The following is a 25,205-nucleotide window of genomic DNA, read 5'->3' as shown; positions in this document are numbered from 1 at the left end:
CACTCCAAAGGCATGGCAAAATGTGACCCCAGGAACTCTGCCCATCCAGCACCCAAAGGCCCGGCTCTTTCTAGCAGAGGGAGAGGACAGCCCTCTCAGGCCCCCCCCCACCCTGTACAGCGCAGCCCAGGCCCCTGTTCTAAAAGCTGGTCCTTTCCACCTTTCTCATCTGTTACTTCATTTGTTACTCAGGACAAGCCTCTGAGTCAAGCAGAGCATACGTACTCCAGTTTCAGTTTTATTGACAGGGATACTGAGGCATGGGGTGGGCCAGTGACTCATGCCAGAGGGCAAGTGGATTGGGGTCAGAACTCAGATCTCCTTGGGTCCTAACCCAGAGATGCTTGTTCCACGTGGCATCCTGACCCTGATCTTACTGTTCCCACGGCTCTGCTGCTTCGTCAGCGACTGTGGGAGGAGAGTGCGTGGGCACATGTGCACACGCGTGTTCACTGCGTGTGTGTGACGCCTCACCTGCTGAGGGAGCGGGGGGGTTGGCGGTTTCTGACTTCATTTCTCCCTCTTGGACACTTCAGGTGCCACTCCCGGGAGAGCCAGATAGCCATGGTGTGTCAGGAGGAGGTCTCTCAGGACGAGACCTATGACGTGAAGATGAGCGAAGACACCGAGTACTGCAGCGAGCCCAGCCTGATCTCCACAGAGATGTGAGCCCTGCTGCCTTCGCCCCAGGCTAGCCCACATGTGGGACCGGGTCTGGGGGTGAAGGGCTGCTCCCTGGAACCTCTCCTCTGGGCAGGACTTGGGGAAGGGGAGATTGCATGTCAGAGGAATAACCGCAAAGCCTCTGTCGCCTCACGAAGGAGATGGATGTATGCCCCCGCCCACACCCACCCACACACATACACATACACACATACACACATAGACACACTGTCCCTGGTTAGCCTGGCCGTTCCTCATGATACAGTGCTTTCAGGAAGACTTCAAAACATTGTTTTATAAACTTTTTTTTTTTTACTGAAACCAACTCATAAATACATTTTATAGTGAGACTCAGTTTGGCAAATAAATGTTCATGAAACTACTTATCATAAAGCTACCCAGCAGAGGGCACTGTTGACAAACAGTGGCTGAGGTTTTTGTCAGTGCTGGAATTTTTTACGAGAAGGGTTTTTGAACGAGTCTAGACCCATTACTTAATTATGATCTCCACTTTCATTTATATTAGTGTTTTATTGAAAAAGGTACAAGAAAACCACCTATGTACACAGCCCCAGATGAACCTAACAAGCAAGCCTCCTCACACCTTCTGTCTTACGAAAGCTTGACTTCTCTTGCCCATGCCAGCCACACCGTCCCAGTTAGCTTGGTGCCTTTTCCTCCAGCCTCAAAATAAAATCAAACTCCTCTCGAGTCAGGGGATGAATGCAACGTCTCCGGCGAGTGGAAAGGGCCCTATTTTTTAAGGGGCCTCCAGCGGCTTTGCAGGTTTGGTGATGGGTTTTGAGCTCAGCCACCAGCGTCACGGAACCCTTCATCGTCTGAACAAACTGTACCTCCACCGTGGGCCGTGTGGGGTTGCCTTCTTTGCTGGGTGGGTCACAATAGGGATTGTTCTTCTCAAACTATGGGTGGTCTGGGCAAGCCTCCTGCACAAGCTTCGCAAGTCCTGCGATGCCTGGTTCTTCACAGTTGCTCTGGTAGAAGGCTTCTTCCTCCCGCTTCAGGGCTTCAAGGAAGTTCTGGGCCTGGGAGGTGCGAAGCCCATCCCAGCCTGCTGTCTGCTTGGGCTGTGCTTTATGATCCCCAGTGCCGCGCTTCACCTCTCCCTCTGTCTAGTCGGCTTCCTGGCTCTGACGTCATCAGCCAGTAACTGCTTAGGTTCTGCCCACCGTCTTTAGAGGCTGAAGCCTTCTGTGGGCTGGAGTTATCCATTTGAGCTGATGCTTCTGCTGAGTTCTTAGTCTTGGTTCGTCTTCTTACTGGCCCCTTATTGTCCGACCCCGCAGGCTCCGCAGCCTCAGCCAGCCTCTTCCCCAGTCTGGGCATGGTTTCCCTGGGGGGCTGAAGAGCAGAGGATTTTGGAATCAATGGAGACATACGAGAGGCAATTCTGTGTCTGCCCCCCAGAAACCACATCCAGGTGCCAGAAGGCCAGGCCGTGATCAGCACTTAAACAAAAAAAAAAAAATAGCATAATACAGAATAGCATAGGTTAGAACAAGATAATAGATAGTGTATCCAATGTCACAAAGGTGTTATTTAGTGAAATATTTAATTGCCAATATATATATATGCATGTACTGAGTCTCATAAAATGTATTTATGACTGTGGGTTGCATTCAAAAAGTTTAAGATGCATTGTTTTAGAAGCTTTCCTAAAACCATCTTATAATAAGGAAGGACCAGCCCCTCAACCTTTTGATTTTTAGAAACTGCAAATTTTTACATGGCCACATACCCTAGAAATCAGGAAAAGCATACACCTCAATCCATTTTGGCTCTTACTGAGCGCTTGGTGCATCCAGGCACTCTGCTAGATCATGAATAAACCGGCCTCGGCACTCAAGGATATTTTAGAAACCAGTTAACATCTCAGAAGAGGGAGATAGCATGGAGATTCACTCACAGAGTGGTGCAAGCAATGAAGGGGAAAAACACTCAGAGGAGGTTGAGGTCAAGTTGCCGATAACAGGCTCCTGGCACAAGATCAAACAGAAGCTGGGTCTTCAAGAGTGGGTACAATTTGGATAAGAAGAAAATATAATAGGGAGAGCACACCATGTTGAAAATGAGAGGAAAGGTTTGGAGGTTTTTGGTCAGAAATTTTCCTGCACATGTACCAAGGGTCAAAGCCAGTATGCTAGGAGCAGGGAAGGCCACACAGTCTCTGCCCTCAAAGCATGTGGAATCATACCAGGGACAGAGGCAGTGGCCATGTCTGTAAAATGAAGAGGTTAGAAAGCACCTGTCTTCTTGGCCTGCAGGCTACTCCCCCTGCACACTGTGAAATCAACTTAGTGGATTGCAACTGACATTGTTTAGTGAAATAGAACTGACTAAAGTAGAATAGAAACCACCAGAGAGCCATGCATGCAAAAAAGGTAAGTATGGTTCGAGAAGTTGAGTTCGATTAGGTGTGCATGTAAGTGGGACTATGTACCGTTTATATCCCACTGTGAGTCCCTATCCAAAAGGCCTTGCAGCCAGGACCCTTACCGCTCTGCTCTTCACTGGTGACTGGAGATTTGTCCATAGGCAACTGCTTATGTGTCTTGATGATGAAGGGTGGAGAAATTAGGAAGAGGGGGAGAAGTTTGGGCTGAAGGTGGGAGTGATCATGGTAAATAGCATCCACATACATAAACAGAGGAGCCTAGGCTGTTCCTAGAAAGAATCTTGTGGGCCTAAAATTTTTACCAACTTTCTCACCAACTTTGACTCAAGAGTGCCTCTACTGCCTCAAGTCAGAAATGCAGAAATGCAAGGCTTGTGAGCAGAAGGGCTGTGGATGAGGAGCTGGAAGCCCGGCTGGGGTGGCGAGTTCCTGCTGCCCGCTCCCCAAACCTTTATGAAAGCACAAAGCAGGAGTTCCCTTCACTAAGGAAAAAAGCAAACTGCCTTCAGGGGATGTGAGCTGTCTCTATGGGATGGCACTTCCCGGCCTCCCAGAATAAGCCCCAGGAGTTCTCTGTTCCAGGCTCTCCTACCAGGATGATGAAAATCGGCAATTAACACCACCTGAGGAGGACAAGAGAGACGTCCGGCAATCTCCAAAGAGGGGTTTCCTCCGCTCTGCCTCACTAGGTAAATAGTCACACCTCTCTCTCCACATGGGCCCTGGCTCACACAACCCCACGCAGGGGCTGAGCAGATTTCCAGAACAGTGAGACGGGATTCCAAGGGCAGGGCTTGCGGAGATGGGACTTGTCCATATGCTATGTGCTAAGAGAGGTGAACGGTAGGGAGGAGGTGACTCCAGGGCTGCTCACACGGTTCCTTGCATCCCCCGTCCCCAGGGTGTGAGCCTCGCAGACCTGGGTCCCCTTTCCCTGCGCTGATCACAGTTCTTTGTCTGGCTTTGCAGGTCGAAGGGCCTCCTTCCACCTGGAATGTCTGAAGCGACAGAAGAATCAAGGGGGAGACATCTCTCAGAAGACAGTCCTGCCCTTGCATCTGGTTCACCATCAGGTAGCCCAGACTTTTGGAGCCCAGACTGGCCAGCACCTGGCAGGCGACACAACCCCCGTGATTATGGCAAATCCCAAGACCCCACTCAGTCCTCCCTGTCTTGGACCACTGATAGTCCTAGCCCCTGGCCCTAACAGCCCCAGATGAGGGGGCTCGGCCATGCAAGTGAGAACCTTAACAAGGTCTGTCATTTCCCTGGGGAAAGGGGGACACCTAGGAAATACTGGCGACCAGGAGCCCCTCGCATAGTCCGGAAGGGTCAGCAACTCCAGGATTCTGCCTGATGTTCTTCCTACGATGGCACAGATGTTCCCTTCGCAGACATCGGAACACAGAGCACTCAGGCAGATGGACTTATCCCTAGAGTTGCAAGATACCTGGAGACTGAGCTGCACACAAACCCATCCACCGAAATATAGACGTGATCAAAGAACCTGCCAGCAACATGATCAGGAGTAGAGACTCATGTCCAAGGAAAACAGGTCCAGAGAGATTCAATAGTGGAAATATCTCTTGGCATGGCTGACTCCAGCTGAGCCAGTGAAATCCAAGACATCAGCATCCAACAGGTTCTCAGTATCTTAGAGCTAATGGAAGCCTCAAAGAATCAAAGGCCAGTCCCTTACCTCTAGGCAAATTAGGGCCCAAATTTCCCAAACTTTTTTCCTCTGTGAGTATATACTCCCTCACCATAGGCCTATGCATTAGATGATTTTTTTTAATACCCAAAGGCACTCAACTCCCAATCAAACCTTATAATATGCATTAGATGGCCTGTGTGGCATTGCCAGCATACAGATGATTTCCACTGGGCTTTCTGGAATATGAGCATAGCCTTACACTTCCCTCAGATCTCCAGGGAACCAGGGACCCCAGGCTGGGCACCATCAAGAGCTGTGGGCAGAGGAGGCTGGCAGGCTAGTTGGGGGGCGGGGCGGGGGGAGACACTGTGTGTGCTATTTTTAAAGATTTCTAGAAGTTCATTTCACCCATGTGTTCTTATCATGCTGAGGGCAAGAACCTTGTCTTTATTTACACTCCCCCCTCCATGCCTTTCCTCTGCCCCCCAACCCATGCTGCAGCGTTCCCTTCCCTCTGCCTCTCGGGCTGGGCTCTCTCACTGCACAGTGCCACTCTCCGTGGACACTGGCTCAGAGCGGGTCCTTGTGGTGCTGACCCAAGGGCCAGGCCCCGGCCTCAGGATTTTCAAGCATAGTGGGGGCCAGAGGATACAACTTGTAAATAGTTTAATCACAATACAGTGTACGATTCGAACTACAGTAAAAAAATTTTTTTAATTTTAAAAAAACACCAAACAAACAAACAAAAAAGATTTGAACAACAGTTCAGAGACGAACTGAGCTAAAGAGCAGCAGGACATGACTCCTGGCCTGATTACCTGTGGAAACCAGGTAGTGGTTCTGTCTAGTTCTTTGTGGTGTGCAGTATACTTCTTCACAGACCTTATTTCACTTGACCTCACGTCAACCCCACAAGACAGGGAGACAGCGGGCATTAGTTTTCTGGTTTTATAGATGATGAGGGGAGCATTCTTTCTAGACTACTGATGAGAATACCGAAAGCCAGAGGACTCGCCACTGACGGGCGGTAAGGCTGGTGCTGGGAAGTGGACGCTCTTGACTGCACTCCATCACAGCTCTCTGAATTTAGAGGAGAAGCCATGCCTTCAGATTGGCACGATCACCAAATCTATTTTAGGGTGGCGGAAGCTAACACGGGGTCTTGATGAGGTGGGAGCCAGAGGGCTGACGGCAATGGGCGTGGGAACGGGGAGCAGGAGCTGCTGGGAAAGCAGCGGCCCGCCTCTCCCAATAACTCTCGCTCCTTGTGTGTCCACAGGCATTGGCAGTGGCGGGCCTAAGCCCCCTCCTCCAGAGAAGCCATTCCCCCAGCACGTTCCCCAGGCCATGTGCCACCCCCCCAGCCACGCCGGGCAGCCGAGGCTGGCCCCCACAGCCGATCCCCACCCTGCGGCTGGAGGGGGCCGAGTCCAGCGAGAAACTCAACAGCAGCTTCCCGTCCATCCACTGCAGCTCTTGGTCCGGGGAGCCCACGCCCTGCGGTGCGGGCAGCAGCGCCATCCGGAGAGCCCGGCCGGTGTCCCTCACTGTGCCCAGCCAGGCTGGGGCCCGGGGCAGGCAGTTCCACGGCAGCGCCAGCAGCCTGGTGGAAGCGGTAAGTGACCCTGGGCTGCACGGCCCGCGGGGAGGGGAAGGCAGAGGGCAGCCCAGGGACTCCGCCTGAAGAGCTGAGACGAGAGGCTCTGGTCCTTTTCCAAGTAGAGTGGATGTCAAGTCTCTCAGGCAGGAAGAGTCAGTCCCAGGGAGGAGGGCGTGCTGTGCAGAAAATTGTGATCACACAAGACGCCAGAGGCTTCTCTTGGGCAGGGCCTGCCGCAGAGGGAGAAAGGACTGAGCAGCCTATCCCTGCCGCAAGCCAGCGAAGCCGCCCCAGGGCCCCGGGCTCTGCGGTACAGCCAGGGGGGAGCTCGGACTGCTCCAATTGCGGGGTGGGCCTGGGCTGCGTTTGCACACACAGACAGTCAGAATCTGTGGTGCTCGAAACTGGGGCTCATTAGAATAACCTGGGGAGCTTTGGAAACCTAGGACACAGTAAATGGGTATTTTTTCAAGCCCTGCGATGATCCTAATGCACAACCAGGGTTGAGAATCACTATTCTAGAACAGGAGGGCTCCCAGTTCCTCTATCCTCTGCCTGGCCAGAGCATCTAGTGTGAGCCTGGCACCACGTTTCAGGGGACTTTAACAAACTGGAACGAGCCCAAAGGGACATGGCAAGGGGTTGGCGAGGTCCCTAGAAGCGATCTCATATGAGCACGGGTGAAGGGAGTTAAGGAAACAAACCCGGAGAGGGGATGGCTTAAGAGGCCACGATAGGCATCTCCAACCGTAAGGTCCCTCATGTCCTGGGCAGGGGGTCTCGAGTGCAGGACTGGAGCAACAGATCAACCTGACAGGCAGGCCGATTTCAGGTTACGTGAGGAAGACCTTTCCAACAGAGCTTTCCCGAAATGAGGAGGGCTTTCCCATAAACGAGTGAGCCCACCATCACTGGACGTATGCAAGCAGAGACAAGGCCCATCCAGCCATCAGGTTGTCATGCAAGAGGTGGAGAGTTAAACCAGATGACTTCTAAGGTCCCTCCTGGCTCCAAAACCCTGTTCTTCACTTGGCCTTGGTTATCCCTCATTCAGTTGACAAATCCCGATTGAGTGCCGACCACGGGCAGGCACAGTTGTAGGTGCGGGGATACAGCTGAGACACAGTTTCTGCTCTCAGGAGCCCATGCCATGGTGAGGAGAGACAGATCATAAATAAACCTGGATGTGGCATGTCCCACAGGGTGGGAGCTCTGAAGAAAACTTAAGCAGGACAGGAAATAAAGAGTGATGGGAGGAGGCAAACGGACCTGAGAGAAAGGTATTCCAGGCTTCACTATTAATCCCCTGGCCCTGGCTCGGTAGCTGGTTTCCCCAAAGCCAGTCACTGAAGCGGCCGCTAAGAAGGAGAGAGCTGGCCCTTCGGAGCTAGAGCGGAGACAGGTGCAGACCTGGCATTTTGCACACATCCTACGCTAGGATCTTTGCCCCCACCAAGGCAGCCGGCCAGCAGTGGGAAAGGGGCACAAGTTCACAGTTTCCCCAAAGGAGAGGGAAGATTTCTGGGCACGAATAGTATGGAGGCATCTAGGGGTGCCAGGGAGGAGAAAAGACAGGGCAGGCCGGTTCCGCCTTAGCAGCGGCCCCTCTATGAGCCAAGTTTTCAGGCATTTGACAACAGTTTTTTAGTATCCCAGCCAAAACAGCTCTCGTCCAGCCTACACATCCCTGATTCCTTTGTTGCTCCGTGTCAGCTCCTGTCCTGGGAACACCCCTCCCACCACACGCACATACACACTCACTTTCCGGAGTTACCAGTCACAGGCCCCTTGCTCCAGCCCTGAAGAAAAGAGTCGACCTACAGGAATAATGTTCCTCTTTGGTTCTTCTTCATGGTCCTCCCTCCCCACTTCAGGTCTTGATTTCAGAAGGACTGGGGCAGTTTGCTCAAGATCCCAAGTTTATCGAGGTCACAACCCAGGAGCTGGCTGACGCCTGTGACATGACCATAGAAGAAATGGAGAACGCCGCCGACAACATCCTCAGTGGGGGCGCCCAGCAGAGCCCCAACGGCACCCTACTACCTTTTGTTAACTGCAGGGACCCAGGGCAGGACAGAGCGGGGGGCCAAGAGGGCGAGACCTGCGCCGCGGCTCTGGCGTGTCGGAAAAGCGAGGAGGAGCTCCAGGACAGCAGAGCCCACGCCGGCGGCCTGTAGTAGCTAGGGCTGGGGAGACGCTGGGTTTTTTATTTGTTTCAATGTTCCTAATGGGTTCGTTTCAGAAGTGCCTCACTGTTCTCGTGACCTGGAGTTAACCGGAACAGCGTCTTCATTCATTTCGTTGGGACAAGACGCAGAGTTGGGTGGTGTGCAGAGTCCGTTTTCCGGGGGGAAGGAAGGCAGCATCCCCCGTGTGTGTTGTGTCCACAGAGGTAGAGTGGTGAGGAGGAGCGGAAGAATCAGGGAGGGAGAGCAAGAGACGCTTGCCCTCACCTCCGGGCATGAAAGAGAACCTCACTTCCTGCGTTAGCCCTCACCAAAAGGACCCTATGTCAAACGGGTGTCTTTCAACTTTGCTTGTAAAAAAAAAAAAAAAATGATTTTGCACATATTCTGTACGAGCCTCACTGTCTCCATAGAGCCAGGGCCCTGTGGATTTGCAGAAGGAAGTAGGGGTGTGACTTCAGCGAGGACCCAGCCCCGTCCCAGAGAGGGAGGAGGAAAAGCACGAGGCCGCAGGAGCTCGAACCGGGCGCCGGGAGCGAAGGGCGAGGGGCGTGTGGCAGCCTCAAGGCCAAGGTTCCCCCGCCGCCCCCGCCCCCGCCGGGTCTGCGGCAGCATCACCTACCTGCACGGGTCCCCGGAGCTCCAGACCAGCGGCTGGGCCTGCAGGGGGCGCCGGCACCGCCTGCCAGGGAGGGGGCAGCCAGCCCTTGACAAGACGAGGTGGTGCTGAGCTTCTGTTGAGCGCTCTTTTGTTTGGTGGTTTGACATTTTTCTTGATAGCATGTTGCAGTTTTTGTTTTTTGGTTTTTGTTTGTTTTTTTAATTTTTGTTTTCCCAGGGGGAGGGGAGGAAGAAGTGTTTACAAAGCTTTGTAGCCACCCACCTTACTGTTTTCACTTTTGCAAATGTAAATCGGGTTTGGTTTTACTGTATTATTTAAATGGTTGTGGTTTTCTTTTTCTACGGTGGGTTCAATAGAGCCTCCGTAGGCAAGTTTTACCAGCCATTGTGTATGCGCAATAATTTGTTATAATTTCCGTAGGTAGTAACAAAAAATTTTTTTGGTTTGGTTTTATAATTTAAAGGTAATGCACTTGATATGGTCTTGCACATATGGGTGATTGAGTTGGGTTCTTTTTAATGTGGGGTGTATTTGTGGGTGCCAGAGAGAGGAAGCATGAATGAGAGAGTCTCCGTGAGTGTGTGTGTTGTGTGTGTGTGCGGTGGGTTGTCTGGGCACCCGTCATCCATGTGTATGTACACCCACACAGTGCGCCCTTGCGTGAATGAGTGTGTAGCTCCCCCTTTCTGGTCTAACTGTGGGGAGATCTGAATCTGGGGCCATTTGAAAGCAAAAACAAACCACTGTCTCTGCTTCTGAAATGGGAATCAGTAACTCTTTGCATTTTCTGTCCCACAAGATATGCAAAAACAATGCAATAATATTCATTTTAAAAATACAATTGTGAGTTGTGTTGGCATTAAAACTGTATTTAAAAAAAAACACAGAGAAATTTAAGGGAAAAACTCAAGAAGGCGTTTTGCTTCGATATATTCCGTGTAATGTTTTATTGCATTGATAATGTTTCTGTTGAAGAAACTGTTATACTTGAATTCAGGTCAGTTTCAGTATTTTACAAATATTTTTTTAAAACTGAATTGCAATTGTGCCAAGCGAATATAATGAATTGAATTAAGTTTGTTTTTGAATTCACTTCTTGTATATTTTGCTGCATGTAAGTAAATCATTTTGTATTTGGAGTGTGACAAGCTTTACCCTTGAACTCTGAAGTGCTTTTCTATATGTGGTTGGGGGAAAGGGAACAAATATTCTTTTAATTTGTACAATGAGCAAAGGTATCACCAGTGTAAGTCATTATTCTGCGATCCACAAACAGGTTTGGACATTACTGTTTTGCATATCTTGTGTTCTCTTCCGTTCCCCTCCATTTTTCCAAAACTGTATGATAAGCATATTCGTACTACATCTTGCTTTGAGAGACCAGGACATGTCTTATTCCCGTCTTCATTCTATCCACTCTGCTCCAGTTCTCTGATTTGGACTTTGTCTAGGGGCAGTCCTGCACCGTAAGCATCAGCATCCCCCACGGGAGAGGTGGCTGGCTTTTCTGTTCACTTCCACAAACTTTCCTCAGTGGTTTCCTCAGGAAAGCGTACGCTGACTGAGAGGATGGAACTAGAATTGGGCTGCCTGGAGGGCAGGGAATCCTCCTTCTGGCAACTGCACTACCCAAACTCAGACAGCGGGGGCCAGAGAACAGCAACCAGGTAAAATCTTTTTCCATCCAAAAGTCAGCTCTGTCTTACTCACTTCATCTTTTCCTCACTCTGGAGCAAGTTTGCCTCCAGATCTACCCTAGTGTGTGTGGCAGCCGTGGAGGGGACCAGGACCAGGGAGGACGCGTCAGGAGTTCACAGTGATAGTGGAACCAGAGACTCTGTGGGAGCGTCTCTTATGCCCGGTTATGTCTACCTAGAACAACATCCTGTCGGTGCTGTTTCCTTCGAATAGATTTCAGCAATGATGGTTGAAAAGGAAGTGATGTGGGGAAAACAGGACCCAAACATTCATCCAGAATTTATCCAGTGAATGTCTTCCAGTCCCAGTGGGCTCTCAGCCCTTATGTGAGCAACCAAGAAATTAAAGTCGGGGAAAGTCCATTCCCCAGTGAAGACGAGTCTTCACTTTCAAGGACTGATCCATGAAAAGTGGAGAACCATGCCCGATACTCCCAGGTTAACTTACAGTCTAGAAGCAGAAGGGTTTCTTCCTGTTTCTCCAAGCTCAACCCATCCAAACTTTTTTGGGTCCTTTTCAGTGCCATGAAGGCCTTCTAGAAATTACAGTTAGGTGTCACCCTTTGTCCAGTTTCCCAAGATATCTACCACTGTGCTGCTAAGATTTTAGTTATGATGGAGAGGGGAGCCCTTTTGGATTGCTATCTGGTTCTTGCTGGTCCCTGGATAGAAATTTGGAATCTTAACTGACCACACACACACACACACACACACACACACACAGTCACACAACCTTCATGCTGCTTTCTTTTTTCCTTTTGGACTTGTCTTCTGCATCACCAAATCTCATTTGCCGGTGGCATGAGCTACAGACTGGGACCTGTACAGACCCAGAGCCCTGCCTAAGTGAGGCCCCTTGCCCTTCACCACTCAGACCTACAGGGTCCCTTCTTTCTAATCAGCTCTGTCAGAAGACCGGCTAGCCTTGCACCCTGCAAGAATAACGTCAGCAGTGACAAGAACACCTGGCCCTGTGCTGCTGGGAAGGAAAAGTTTCAGATGGGAGTTCCCTGTGTAGGGCGATGGGTCTTTCTGGCCTGACCTCATGATCGACTGGTATAGGACTGACACAGGATACCTGTCATCAGGCAGATGGGTAAAATCAATCATGAAATCGTGAACCTCATCCGCAGTGTATTAAGTGATGTCTACCCTCCACCTAGAGCAGAACTTTGCCCATGAACATCAGATCTTCTGAGAACCCTTGAGTAGCAGGAGAATGCAGCCAATGACTGAGGACCACTGGGACTTGAAGAAGTGCCATGTAAGTTCTGGGGGCTGGTAAACATGATATTTATTTGTCCTCTGAATGGCCCAGATTGTATTTCCACACTTTGGCTTTTTAATAATTAATCATGTGCATGGCTATAGTAAGCAGAGAGATTTTCAGTTGCCTCCTTTCTGCCTGTTTCTAGGGTTTTTTTGTTTTTGTTTTTGGTTTTTTTTTTTTTTTTTTTTGGTCTTGAGGCAAAAAGAGGAGAATGTTTTCCTAGATTTTGGCTTGTTCCATGAATTTTTCTCTGCTCTGCTTCAGAGGCTATTAGGGTCCCTACCCCGCCTTCTAACTCTGACTGGGAGGTCCAAGGACAAAGGAACAAGGCTTCCTTACTCTGTCTTGATCCTGTGACCCTGCTTGCAAACCTCAGGGGCTTGTCTAGAGTGAAGCTATCGGTTTCTCACAGCCATTTTCCTTCCAGCACGTCTCCTGATCATTCAGCTATAGATAGTAAGGCAACCACAGGAGAAGGATACCTTTCAATGCCTTAGAGATAAGAACACCCTGAAAATGAGAAGTTTGGAAGTCATCAAAAGGGTTTCATCATTCCTAACGTTCAAGACGTGTAACAATAAGCTAGTTTAGGCATACAGAATAACCCTGGTTGTCACATTTTTAACCTCATCAAACCATAATTATAAATGTTACTAAGGAGGAGGATGACATGTCCATCCAGAGGGACCTAGAAAAAACAAAATACCATTGTCTAAGAGTTAGAAACCATGTAGCAAAGAGGCCAGAAAAGGGCAATCTGGTCTCAAGAGGGCCCATTCAAGGCCCAATTTAGTAAAACACTTGCTGATAAGAGTGCAGGCCAGGTCTATTTTTTTAAAGACATGGTTCTGGTCGGGGGGGAAAGTGTTGGCACAGAAAGAACTGGAGGGAAAATGCAGGCAAAGCAAAGGGCAGTTCTTGGCTCTTTATGCATCTGTTCCTATTTTATGGAAAGAAGTGTCCAGTTCACCCACCCACAATGGCCAGTACAAGGGAGAGGCTAATGCATCAACTTTGGAAAAAGAGAAGAATAAAATTTCAATCATTGTTTTATCAGACAAATCAACCTATCTGGCCAGATGTGAGGTATCTGCCACCCTGTCTTTCCTCTCTGCTGGTGTCCCTCCCCTCTTATTAGCTGTCACGCCACTTAAAACTGGCTCCAGTTAGTCAGAAGGCATGAAGAGAAGCTTAATGTCACTCACGGTGAAGCTTTTAGTCACCACATCCGGGTTCCCCATCAGCTCCCTCTGAGGAGACACGAGGAAAAGAGACAAGGGACCGAAGTGTCCTACAACAATCAGGGATGGGATCTCTTTCCCCTTCCCCAAGCCGTTCTCTCTATTCCAGCCTCCTGCCCAGCCGCTACTTTTCCTTCCTCACCCGCCCCCGTCTAGTCAGAAGAACAGAGAGTGGAAAAGAGTCCAATGTGCAGATTCTTAAGCAGTTTCTTTGTGAAGCTAGTTCTGGTTTTAACTTTATTTTTCTTTTATTGAAAATGAAAGCTTTGTGAAGCCAGATACCAATGAAACAGGTGGTTTCTGCCAGACTTCCACATGGCTGGGAGACACTTGAACACCACACATATACATACACACTTTCATCCTCATACACACACACCCACCCACACACACACACCCTTCCTTAAAGGACAGGGGCTGGTGCTGGGGTTGAGCTCTGCACAAATGACATTGTCATCCCCAGAGGGCTGAGCACTGTGTGGAGAGACATGGGGAGTGAAGCCGAGTAACTTTCTTGGGTAGAAATAGCGCCATCTGGCCCTATGATTACTGTGAACTAAATATTCTTTATCTACATGGAGAAACACAGCTACTTCTAGAATCAGACTTCTCCCTCACATGGTTTGAAGAGGCTTGCTCCAGAGAAGATGCAGTGGTAAAGACTCTTCAGCTCTCCAGTATACGAGAAGAGCCTTTTGATCGGTCTCTGAAAGGGAATTAGAGATTGCCAGAAGTATATATTGAGCCAAGTTGAACAAATCAATTCGACACTGAAAATAGAGTCAGAGTTGGGACTTCCACAGAAATCCCCTCAGTCTCTAATGAATTAAGGAAGACAAGACAAAGACTAGATAATTAAATAAAAGCCTGAAATGTTATACCACTGGAGTCAAATATTCTCCCTTCAGATCATATGCTGGCCTCTTCACAGCTGTACTCTGTTTTGGGGGGCATCTCATGCACCCCACTTTCCAGAATCTACTCTGATTTGATCAGATTCCTAGAAAGGGCAGCATGACATTATTCTACCATAAATCAGACATTTACTAAGAATTTGCCTTCTAAAAATCTCTCATGTACCTCATACATAAGAAAATGTTTCACCTAGGTCATTAACAAAGAAGTCTCTTGGTGGAAGAGGTTTTAAGTCTTAAGGAAGGGTAATTTCTATGTGAAGAAATACAGAAATGGAGAGGATGGTTCCTTTTTGCAGTTTGAGCCTGGAGAACTCTTGTTCTGATATTCGTGGAGCCCTCGAGTGTATAAGCAGAAGGAGGAGGAAGATGTGAGTGAGCGGGCACCCGCCTCGGCAGTGAGTCCCTGCCAAGGCATGCGGAGGGCTGCAGGTTTCAGGCACTCGGCACGAAGTCTTTCCTGAGCCTGCAACTGGGAGGGCGATGAGAAGGCTCCCTTCTATAGAGTCACAGGAAGAACAAAAGAGGACAGGTCGTTGTGTCCTGTTCCAAACCGCCCTCCCTAAGATTTCCCAACACGGAGAAACTACATCAAGTCTTAAAAGAAAAAAACAAAACTTGGGAAGGAGGGTCGACAGTTGTAAACAAACAACCCTGTACAAAGGGCTCCTTCGTAAGGCAGCGCCAGTGACCCAAATGCTATGGGCACCTTTCTGCTTGCACACATCACACCACCCATGCATCAAGCTGCATCCCATTACCCCAAATTCGTAATCCATCTCTTGGTTTCTCAACTAGATTATGCACCACCCCATAGCGGCTTCCTGTCCTGCCCAGAGCATGTGTTGTTCTCCCAGAACCTCATGGGCATAAGGTCTAGGACCAAATAGGCTGTGGATATCAAAGGCATAAACAAATCTGGACAAATCTGTGATGGTAGTAGTTGAGAACAACCTGTGGAGATGCATACAAGTTCGTTAAGAAATAGGGGCGGGTCCCCAGCTGGTGAAGCACTAAAATGTCTATTACTCTCATAATCTGCTTGTTTTATTTTAATACCCTAGAGCTACCAAGCAGAACTTGGGTCTACGCCAGAGGCTCCAGAAACAGCCCCTCCTCCTTTCTCTCCTCCTGTCCTCCTGCTCAGGCCCATCTTTATGCCCCCAAACCAATCGGTATCACGCTTGCTCTCAGCGCAACGCAGAAAGATGGACGGTCCTCCATTGTCATCCCACTGCTGTCACCACCCCCCACACCCTTGCGTGCCCCACACCTTCCTCTCCAGGCTTCACGACTTCACGGTCTTACTGTTGTAAATACTGTTGTACAGTTTGTAATCATCAAATAATCCCATTGTCAAAGGCCTCGCCTGCGGCGCCCTCTCGCCCTCGAGAAAGGCCAGGGAATCTAGAAGGGGTAACCTTTCGAGAAGAGCTTCAGGGTCATCTCTGTGTGAGACGCTATGTATATTCCTGTAAGATTGCATTTTTATCTAAGGAATGATGTTATTTAAAAAACAAACAAAAAAAAAACCAAAAAACAAGAATTGCAAATAAATTTCTTAACAATGTCTACACTGGTTTAATCGTATCTTCCCTCTTCCACATCCCTCCTCTTCTCCTGGATCCTAGAGGTTACAAAAATACACTGAACTGCCAAATTACCCTCTCATATCCTCCAAAGGGGAGGGAGGCCGGGAAAAACACGTGGAATCTGAATCCAGTGATAATCTCTAACCTTATTTCAGCAATTTATCCACCTCTTCCTTCCAATGAAAAGGTTAACAGGAAAATGGTCAAAAGTTGACAAGGAGCTAGAATAGAAGGAATTGAATGGATAATCCACAAAATAGCAGAGGAGCCCCCCCGAAGTATTTGGAAAGGCACAAAATTGGTTTTGAATAAATGAAGGAAAGAAGGGGGGAAGGGAGAATAGAAGGAGGGAGGCGGGAGATAAGGTTATGTATATTAAAGTAATTTAAAGACTAAAAATGCAAGGTTCTTTGTTTTGTTTTGTTTTATTATTAAACTGGCTCTGACAAAGCTTCCAGAATAATTCCCTGTGTAAAAATAATGTGTCCCAGAAATCCATGTGCCTTAGATGAATACAATTATAACAAGAGAAACCCTCCCACCATCTCCCCATGGATGATCAAGTCCATTTTAGGAATTATAGGACATCAGCCAACCTCCCTGCTTCTCCAGAGCCGCCCTCCTCCCGACCTCACCACCCAAACCCCGAGCTCTGGAGTCTAAGGTTGTAGAACAGAGTGGAAAGGCTGGAGAGAGTAGCCACTAGAGCAGATTGGGAGGGCACTCCACCAGGACCCGCCCACAAGGTCACAACCCACCAGCAGACCCACTCGTAATTAAAGTGCCAAAGTTTGCAACCACCCAGAACAGATTCAGGATTTACCCTATAATGAAATTACCCTCCCTTGCATTTTGTATGCTCTGGAGTAGATGGGAATAAAAGGAGGGGAGGGATAGCCCACGGCAGGAATTAAACATAGCCACAGGAGCATGTCACCAAACTGAGGCATCCCTTCTGCTTTGTAATGTGGTGTCAGCTGTTTAGGTCTGGCCTGGCCTGCAAACCCTTTTCCTACATCAGGTCTGCTTCCGCCCATTTCTTCCTTTCTCCCTACAAGGAAGATTTGGTTATTGATCTGATCGGTCAGATCACTAGATATTAATTGGGCCACAGCTGCTAATGGGCAGGATTACTGCATGGTAAAAAAAAAAAAAATCAGTATCCATACATGACACTCTGATTTGTACTTTAATTTTCCAGGCTCCATACATTAAGCAGATCTAAGTATTCTTTCTATAAATCTCTACCCCTTTCTTATCTTTCTCTCCCTTTGTTTCCATATGGCTTGCCAGATAAGTGGGCTCAGCAGTCTTTCCATCTCTTGCTCTTCATAGCATATATGGTTATATTAGCCCAAGAATTAGGCTGTAGAAAGTTGGGGGGGGGCAGAAGACCCTGAACTGACCATGAGCCAAAATGATGGGCTCCAATCCAACCTTCACAGAGTGCTGAGTTGTACATGATTGGACATTATTCCAGCTAATAAAAGAGTAATACTCATTTTCTAATTGGCTACCATCCCATGTATATAGTTTCCTGGGGAATCCCAGGATAGAACTTGGCACTCTTAAGCAGTTTAAATAACATCAAAATCCCCTTTCAAATAGGTTGACCATTTAGCCCAGGTGTTTCCCCATTGAGGATCCATGTGACACAATTTTGGAATCAGAAAATAGAGTTAATATATTTGTATGCAATTATCTATGTGGCATGATTCCTGATACTCAATAAAGCCTTCTCCTCTTGCAACTGACACATGCAATTCTAGCATTAGTGTCTCCTCCCCTTAACTTAGGGAATTATTATCAAAGCATAATTTCTGAACCACCAGCAGAATCACTTGGGATGCTTGATTAAAGCACAGATTCTTGTTTTACCCCCAAACTTGGCCTTAACCCAAAGCTATCAGATCAGGTACTTGGAGGTTGGAGCCCATCAATATGCATTTTAACAAGCTCTCCAAGTTGTTTTTATTTCCACCAAACATTGTGAACCACTGGTATTAGACTGATTTCTATTAAAATGCAAGGTCCCTGGGAAAGGAAACTTTTTAAGCTGCTTTCACTCCACTACATCCCAGAGGAAACCAAAGGTCTGAGGGTATAAGTAAAAGATTTTCAAGTAAAAGATAGGAAATGGGAGCAATGGTTGTCAGCCCTGAGGAGAGAGAGCAGAGAGGGAAAGAGAAAGTATGACAAAATGTGCAACAGGGTAATGGTTTAGTTAAAAGAGCCATAGGCATCATGAGGCAAGCTTCTATTTCACCTACCTAGGAATTCTTATTTGGCTGGGGAAGTAATGAAGTCAGATAAAGCAGGTGATCTGGCCTCTGAAGGTCCAGCGAGAAATGAAAGATGGCTTGACCTTTTGCCCATGGCTGTCATCTTAAACATCTTTTTAGGAAACTGGAAAGACTTCTTCTGAAAACACCTTTAAGGGTATGGTGGTCTTCGAAGTCAATCTACTGTCAATGGAACTTTCCCCAAGTTCTCTCTAGAGCATCTTAAGTTAAAGGAATGCCAGCACTCTACATCAGGAATTAGACTAAAAGGCTGGGACCTGATAGTATGACGGAACAGCAAGGAAGAGAAGACTCTTGGGTATTAGAGGAAAAGGTCTTGAGGAATTGCCTGTACTTCAGGCATTCTCCAAACATAGCAATGAGTGGCAGTCACCTCTAGAAATTCTACCTAACAATCTTGAAGTGTCAGGCTTGTTTTCGGGAAAGGAGAGAATTTGGGATATGTCAGAACTAGGGTAGCCATACAGGATCTTGTCTAAAACTAGGACTTTTGAGAGTAAAGGTACCTGGTCCCTCAGTTGTTCCAGTCCAACAAAGACATTTGGTCATCCTGGTTAGAACCCAGGAGAGAAGTGTAGCCTAGAGAAGATGGAGTGTGGATTAGCTGAAACTTGGTAGACAGAGCCTCCTTTACCTTCATTCTTATGCCCAAAGTCAAGTATCCACAAACTGACCTTTTTAAATAAATCACATTACATCACATCACTGTCCTCAACTGTCCAATGCTTTCTCATTATACTTGGATTGAAATCCGATGTCTTTACCATGATCTATAAAGCCTGAAACATCTGACCTCATTTACCTCTCTGCTTCTCAGACCTCATTTCCCAGCATTGTCTCTGTCCCACTCACTCACTTCCAGCTATACTGACCTTCTTGTCCATTAAACACACAATATTTATTCATCCTTTTGCCAGTTATCAACTTATTGCCTCTCAACACTAAATCCATTCTTTTTACCCAGCTCTATGATATTGGAGCTCAACCTTATAAACATTTCTCTTTTGCCAGCTGGCTCAATGTCAGTACAGTCTTCATCAATAGAAGGCACTGAAAGGACATTGTAAGGCCATTGCAAAATAAGGCGATTTCCTTTCATAATTTAGTGTGCTATTTTTAGGCACATAGACAGTGGAGTGGTATGTGGGAGGCTTGGTACTGGTCATCTCAGTAGCCCTTAAAGACCAGCTCCAGCCTGCTAATGCCCTCCAGCAAGTTTCTTCACCATTCAACAGGCCATGCTTATGGACCAGTTTCTGACCATGCCCTCTGGCAAGTTTCCTTAGTGCTGGCATGCTGTGTTATCCTATAGCAGCCATGTCCCTCCAAGTATGTCTGAATCAGCCTTGAAGTGAGTAGTGGGGAGAGCTCTTCTAAGTTCTTTGTTCCTTCCTAAATTATTCTCCCTCAGCCCCAGAAATAGTAGCTGCTTTTTTTTCTTCTAGTTTGTTAGTTAACCCCTTTTATAAGCTATCATTCTTTAGATTAAATTTTCCTATTCAAATTACTGGGATGGGGTCTGCCTCCTGATTGGACTCTGATATAGAATTGATACTGGAATGGTCTGGGGAGACAGACTCTCAGAGACAGGATTTGAGAATGAGTTTCATCCTGTGTTTGCATCTGAGGGCAGTGCTGAGCTCCTTGCCAGTGGAATCCATGGCATAGAGTGACATCCCAGTTAATTAAATTATCATCCGTGATGAAGTGTTAAAGCAAATGCCTCGGGAGCCCAAGTGGCTGCAGCACTTATTGTTATGGCAATAGCAATGACAAGGACTGCGGTGTGGAACCGACTTTCCTGAGTATACCGCAGCACTTATGGGAAGAAGAAAACAAGCGGAGGATCATCATCTGAGAATCACAGAGCTTCCAAGGGCAGTCTTAATCTAACATTTTATTTCATATAACTAATATTGAATACAAATTTAACTGTGCCAGTGGCTAAATTACAGCAGCAGTTGAATTCACAGCTTTCACAAGTTTCTTATGTGAAAGTTAGAACATTGATTGAGAAATAATGAGACCTTGAAACTTGGAATGGGTAATCTGGCAGGATGCAAGCGAAGTTAAGATTCTAAAATCTCCAAGTCACTTTGAGCCTCCCTTTGCAATAGAAGCAGATCAGTACTATAATGACTAGCCTTCCTTGCTGGAAAACTCTATGATAACTTCATCTGGGGCAGATGCTTAGAAAGAGATGCTTATTCTCCTTAAGATGCACTATCATCACCTCTTGCTGCTACTAAACCCACAACTTGGGTCAAATCTCACCATGTTTCAGGGACTCAGACACACAGCATGACCCAGAAGGAGATGGCTTATACTCTAAATAAATTACGAAACTGGTCTAATATATATGTTGGTAGAAACTGGGGGAATGTGGGTGGAAATCAGAACATGGAGAGTGGAATATAACTCTACATCAGACAAAGTTAATTTATATGGTACACTTACTAGAGATTCCAGATCTTGTATTTTAAATTAGGCAGCTGGAAGAGGCTCTGACATCTTATTAGGTGATCAGCTGACTCTTGGACTCAGTAATATCTCTGCTTAATGAGAGTGAGATGCCACAGTTTCCATGATCTGATATGGAGGAAGGAATCTGAAGGCTTAGGAAGATAGAAATGTTGATGTGTATTTATCATGTGCAACATGCATACCCACCCCCTCAACCACATCCCCTGAGTAGGCTCAGAAGACCCTCCCTTCACTAAGATTTTGAGAAATTAATTAGTGAAGGAGTACCTACATCCTTTCAAAGCTCTGTAGTTACCTGCACTTATAGACTAGATATGGCCATGGGGGATGATACACTGATTTCAATGGGATTAATGGAATCTCAGAGTAACAAAAGCCAAGAGGCAGCATATAACTGCCTGACAAGGTGAACACAATTACTATAAAGGGCAGCAGAAACAAAGATAATCAGAATGTTTTGGCCAATTGGGATCTCAAGTGGTGGTTAACTGATCATATGGTAATAAAAGAAATCACCTATTAAAATATCACTAGATCTATGGCACCGTCAACTATGACCTATGAGCCAAATCCAGCCCTCTACCTATTTTTATTAATAAAGTTTTATTGGAACACAACGATGTCTATGGTTGCTTTCCTGCTACACCAGGAGAATTGAGTAGTTGTGACAGAAACTGTTTGACCTATAAAGCTTAGATTTTTACCCTTTTGTCAGAAAAAGTTTGCCAACCTGGATCTAAAACTTCTAGTTTTGTTGGTTAAAGATCTGGTTTGAGTCACTGCAATGGAGGCTCATGGACTCTCATCTAGTTTCCAATCCTAAGCCAATTCACAGATCCAGAGATCCTTGGTTGAAGGGGAGACACTCTGCAGAATGGCCACGAGTATATACAGTAAACATTCCTCTAAGACTTCCCTGAAGATATCTATAGCCATTTACTAGAGTGGCTGGGTCCTGGAGAAAAGCAAATACCCAGACTACTAAGGGATCAGTAGACATAGGCTCTGAATTGATGTTAATTCCTAAGAATCTGAAACACCACTGTGTCCCACCAGTCAGAGTGGGGACTCATGGTGCTTGGATGATAGATCTATACCTCACAAAATTGTGTCTGATCAAAGAATTAATTTTACAGCAAAGGAAGTAGCAATAGGCTCATGCCCATGGAATCTTCCCACAATACCCCAATACCCAGAAGCAGCTGGCTGAATTGAAAGGTAGAATGGCTTACTGAAAACTCAGTTACAGTATCAACTGTGAGACAGCATCCTGGAAAGATGGATGCAATCTTCTAACAGGCTGCAATATATGCTTCGAACCAGAGACCATTATATGGTGCTATCTCTCACACAGCCAGAATACATGTACCCTCTGAATCAGAGGGTGGAAGTGAGAGAAGCTCCTCTCACTGTTACACCTAAAAAAAAACATTGGCATCCAGCAACCGTGAGCTCTTCTGGCTTGGAGGTCTTAGTTCCCAATGAGAAAATGCTTCTATCAAAGGCACAATGGTCCCATTGATTTGGAAAATGAAACTGTCACTTGGGGCTCGTTATGCTGAACCAACAGACAAGAAAAAAAAAAGAGTTACTCTATAGGCTGGAGTGATTGATCACAGTTGCCAATGGGAAATTGAATTGTCCCTACACAGTGGGGAACAAAGAAGACTATTTCTGGAACCCAGAATACTTCCACGCCCAATGGTGAAGGTTAATTGAAAACTACAGCAAACAAACGAAAGAAAAAGTCAAGACTCTTGAAGAGTCAGACCCTTCAGAAATGACAGTCTGGGTCACCCTACCAGGATGAGAACCCTCAATCACTTAAGTTTCTGACTCAGGACAAAGAAAAATTTAGTAAAGAAGGGAGAAATATCAGCTATGATTTTGTGACCAGTTCCAAGGATTGTATTACTTTTGCATATTTTCTTTTTGTGTATATACTTATTTGTAAATTGTAACGATTTTCTTCTCTCTAATTCTTTACCTTATTATCTTACATACATGAGTTGTTGAAAATTAACTTTACAATTTAACCATTAAGTAACAAAATTTTCAATGGAACTGTGACTGAATTTGAAAGTACTGAATATAGTCAGCAATGGGTGTAATGTCTATTTTTAGTGCCTCCATTTTGGAGAAAGTGTGAGCACTTCTTCCCTATACAAAGGACAGCTACAGCTTGTTGGGTGGAAACAGAGTTGTTTCATTGTTGTTTGGAAGTTCAAATGTGTGTAGGAGGATACATAGGGAAGCTGAATTGTCAAAAAGGTGGACTGTGCCAGTTATCAACCTATCGCCTCTTTTTTTCTTTTCTTTTCTTTTTTTGGCCTGGCTTTGTGATACTGGGATTGGACCCTGTAAATATGTCTCCTTTGCCAGATGGCTTGATGTTAGGATCTGTCATTAGATAAAATAGGTGATAGTGGAAGGACGCTAGGAGGCACTAGTAGAAGGAAGGGAATTGCTTCCAATATACTATTTCTTGGTGCTGCAGCCAGTGCTCTGGGATGCGAGAGACTTGGTAGCACTCACCTACGTAGCCCTATGGGCTGGCTCTCCCTGTACTCTCTGGCAGTTACTCTACTTCTACAGATTAGCTCTGACCCAAGCTTGTCACCCTCTGGCAGGTTTTGTCATTCCCACAGGCTACATGTTCCTGTAGCAGTCATACCATTCCCTCCTTGTTCTCGCTCCCTCAGCCCTGGAGGCAGAAGTTGCTTTCTGCAATTGCTACTTCCAAGTCCCTCAAAGTCCTCTTTTATCCCTTTACATAGTTAATCACCTAACTAGTTACCAAGACTTTGCACCAAACTCCCCCTGTTCAAATTATTGATGTGGTTTCTGTTCCTGATTGAACCTTGACCAATACACCACCCTTGTTCTTCCCTCTGCCTAAAACAATCTTCATCCAGATATACATGCTCAAATATAGCTGTGACTGACTGCTATGACTGTCTAGACTGTCCTTCCTTGTGGCTAAACTGAAGCCTCTGACAGAGCCTCTACCTATTCTTTGAAACAAGATGGCACAGACCCAACCACTGGGCACTATTGCCTATAACCAGGATGAACCCAGGGAAAGGAGATATGCAAGGTTTACTTGTGATATAACTAGACCTTGAGTTTTGACTCCCAATAAACCTACCTGGGAATAGGATTGCCACACCCACAAGCCCTACAAATAGCATCAAGAGTCTCTGAGAGCACCTGATTATATTCTCCATTTGTCCAAACAGTATTTACTGAGTCCCTACAATGTACCAAACACTGTTCAGGGCACGGGTATACAGCAACACTTGGGTCTGATTCAGCCCTGAAACTTTTCACAGTTCTAAAAGGTAACCCTTCTTCTACACAACTCCAAGCAGGCACTGGGTAAAACCTTATCCAAAGGGTGTGGCCTCCCCACAACCTCAGCTAAGTTTCAAAGTGAGGCCTCAGAGGCCCCTGCACACAGTTGTGCGCAAAGATGCCCAGCCTGGGATGAGAGTTGAAGGTGGCACCTAGCAGCTCCAACTGCCAAGCTTTGTGCCTGGTGAGGACTGTGTGGCCCAGAAAGATCACATATTTATTTGTGTGTGCAACAAAAGGTGCTGGGACCTCAGACCCCACTTTACTGAGACCAGTGCAGAACAAGATGGATCATTCAGGACAGTGAGAATCTTCCCAGGGCTGGCTAGGTGGAAGGGACAGAAGTGGCAGTCACCTCAGTCTCTGACACTCTCTGCTAAGACTTATACAAGCCCCTTGAACTGTGACTGGAACAGATTCTGGAAGAAAGCAAAGGAGAACTCTTTCCTGGAATGGAAGAAAAGTTGCCTCCACAGATACATTAATGCTGAGACCACCCAGCCTCCACCGGCTCTTGTACTATTGTGGAGCCCCTGAAGTCAGTGTGTCAGTTTTCTATTGCTATGTAACAAATCTCCACACACATAGCAGCTTAAAACAAACATGCATATAGTATCTCACAGTTTCCATGGGTTAGGAGCCCAGGCACGGGTGCTCTGCTCATGGTTTCACAAAACTGCAATCTAGGGGTAAGCTGGGCTACATTCTCATCTGGAGGCTGGACTGGGGAGGAATACACTTCAAACCTCATTCAAGTTGTGGGTAGAATTTAATTATTTGCAGTTGTATGACCAAGGACCCCATTTTCTGCTGGCAATCAGCTGGGGGCCACTCTCAGCTCTAAGACGCTGCCTGTGATTCCTTGCTGTGCATGCCTCTTCAGAGCCAGCAAGGGAAAGTCTTGTTCTAACCTGCTTAAGTGGAGGTATATATAATATGACATAATCACAGGAGTAACATCTTTCAGTTAGAAGTAAGTCACTCTTCCTGCCTGCATTCATAAGGGAGGGATTATACAAGGACGTGGATGCCAGGAGGCAGAAAATCATTGGGGGCCACCTTGAGATCTGTCTGCCACAGTCAGCCTCAGGAAAATTCCAGCTACATCCAACTAAGTTATTTGGGAACATCATGCTTGCTTGAACAAGACAGACTGTACCCAAAAAGGTGGGGCTCCTGACACTGCCCTCTGTTCCTCATGTTACACCA

The 25,205-nt window shown here is 46.9% G+C and overlaps 1 protein-coding gene and 1 pseudogene across 29 annotated transcripts in view; one reads left to right on the top strand and one right to left on the bottom strand.

Annotated features, from left to right (window-relative positions):
* CACNA1C (calcium voltage-gated channel subunit alpha1 C) overlaps positions 1–15,835 on the top strand; it is a 734,056-nt gene extending 718,221 nt beyond the window's left edge. For 28 of the 29 annotated variants that reach the window (XM_087855496.1, XM_087855495.1, XM_087855491.1 and 25 more), the window contains 5 exons: positions 537–665; positions 3,662–3,768; positions 4,049–4,152; positions 6,013–6,348; positions 8,208–15,835. In XM_087855496.1, coding sequence (XP_087711622.1) covers positions 537–665; positions 3,662–3,768; positions 4,049–4,152; positions 6,013–6,348; positions 8,208–8,510 — 979 coding nt within the window. In that variant the 3' untranslated portion in view covers positions 8,511–15,835. The remainder of the gene's footprint in view (positions 1–536; positions 666–3,661; positions 3,769–4,048; positions 4,153–6,012; positions 6,349–8,207) is intronic. The other variant, XR_015721584.1, reaches the window with a different exon arrangement.
* LOC123778180 (thymocyte nuclear protein 1 pseudogene) lies at positions 1,323–2,010 on the bottom strand (annotated as a pseudogene).
* Positions 15,836–25,205: the final 9,370 nt, after the last annotated feature.

The sequence above is a fragment of the Ursus americanus genome, chromosome 25 (assembly GCF_024610735.1).
Source record: "Ursus americanus isolate L20-20 chromosome 25, mUrsAme1.1.p, whole genome shotgun sequence".
NCBI classification, from domain to species: domain Eukaryota; kingdom Metazoa; phylum Chordata; class Mammalia; order Carnivora; family Ursidae; genus Ursus; species Ursus americanus.
Note: the sequence above shows the minus strand (reverse complement) of the source record. Positions and strands in the feature narration are given on the sequence as shown.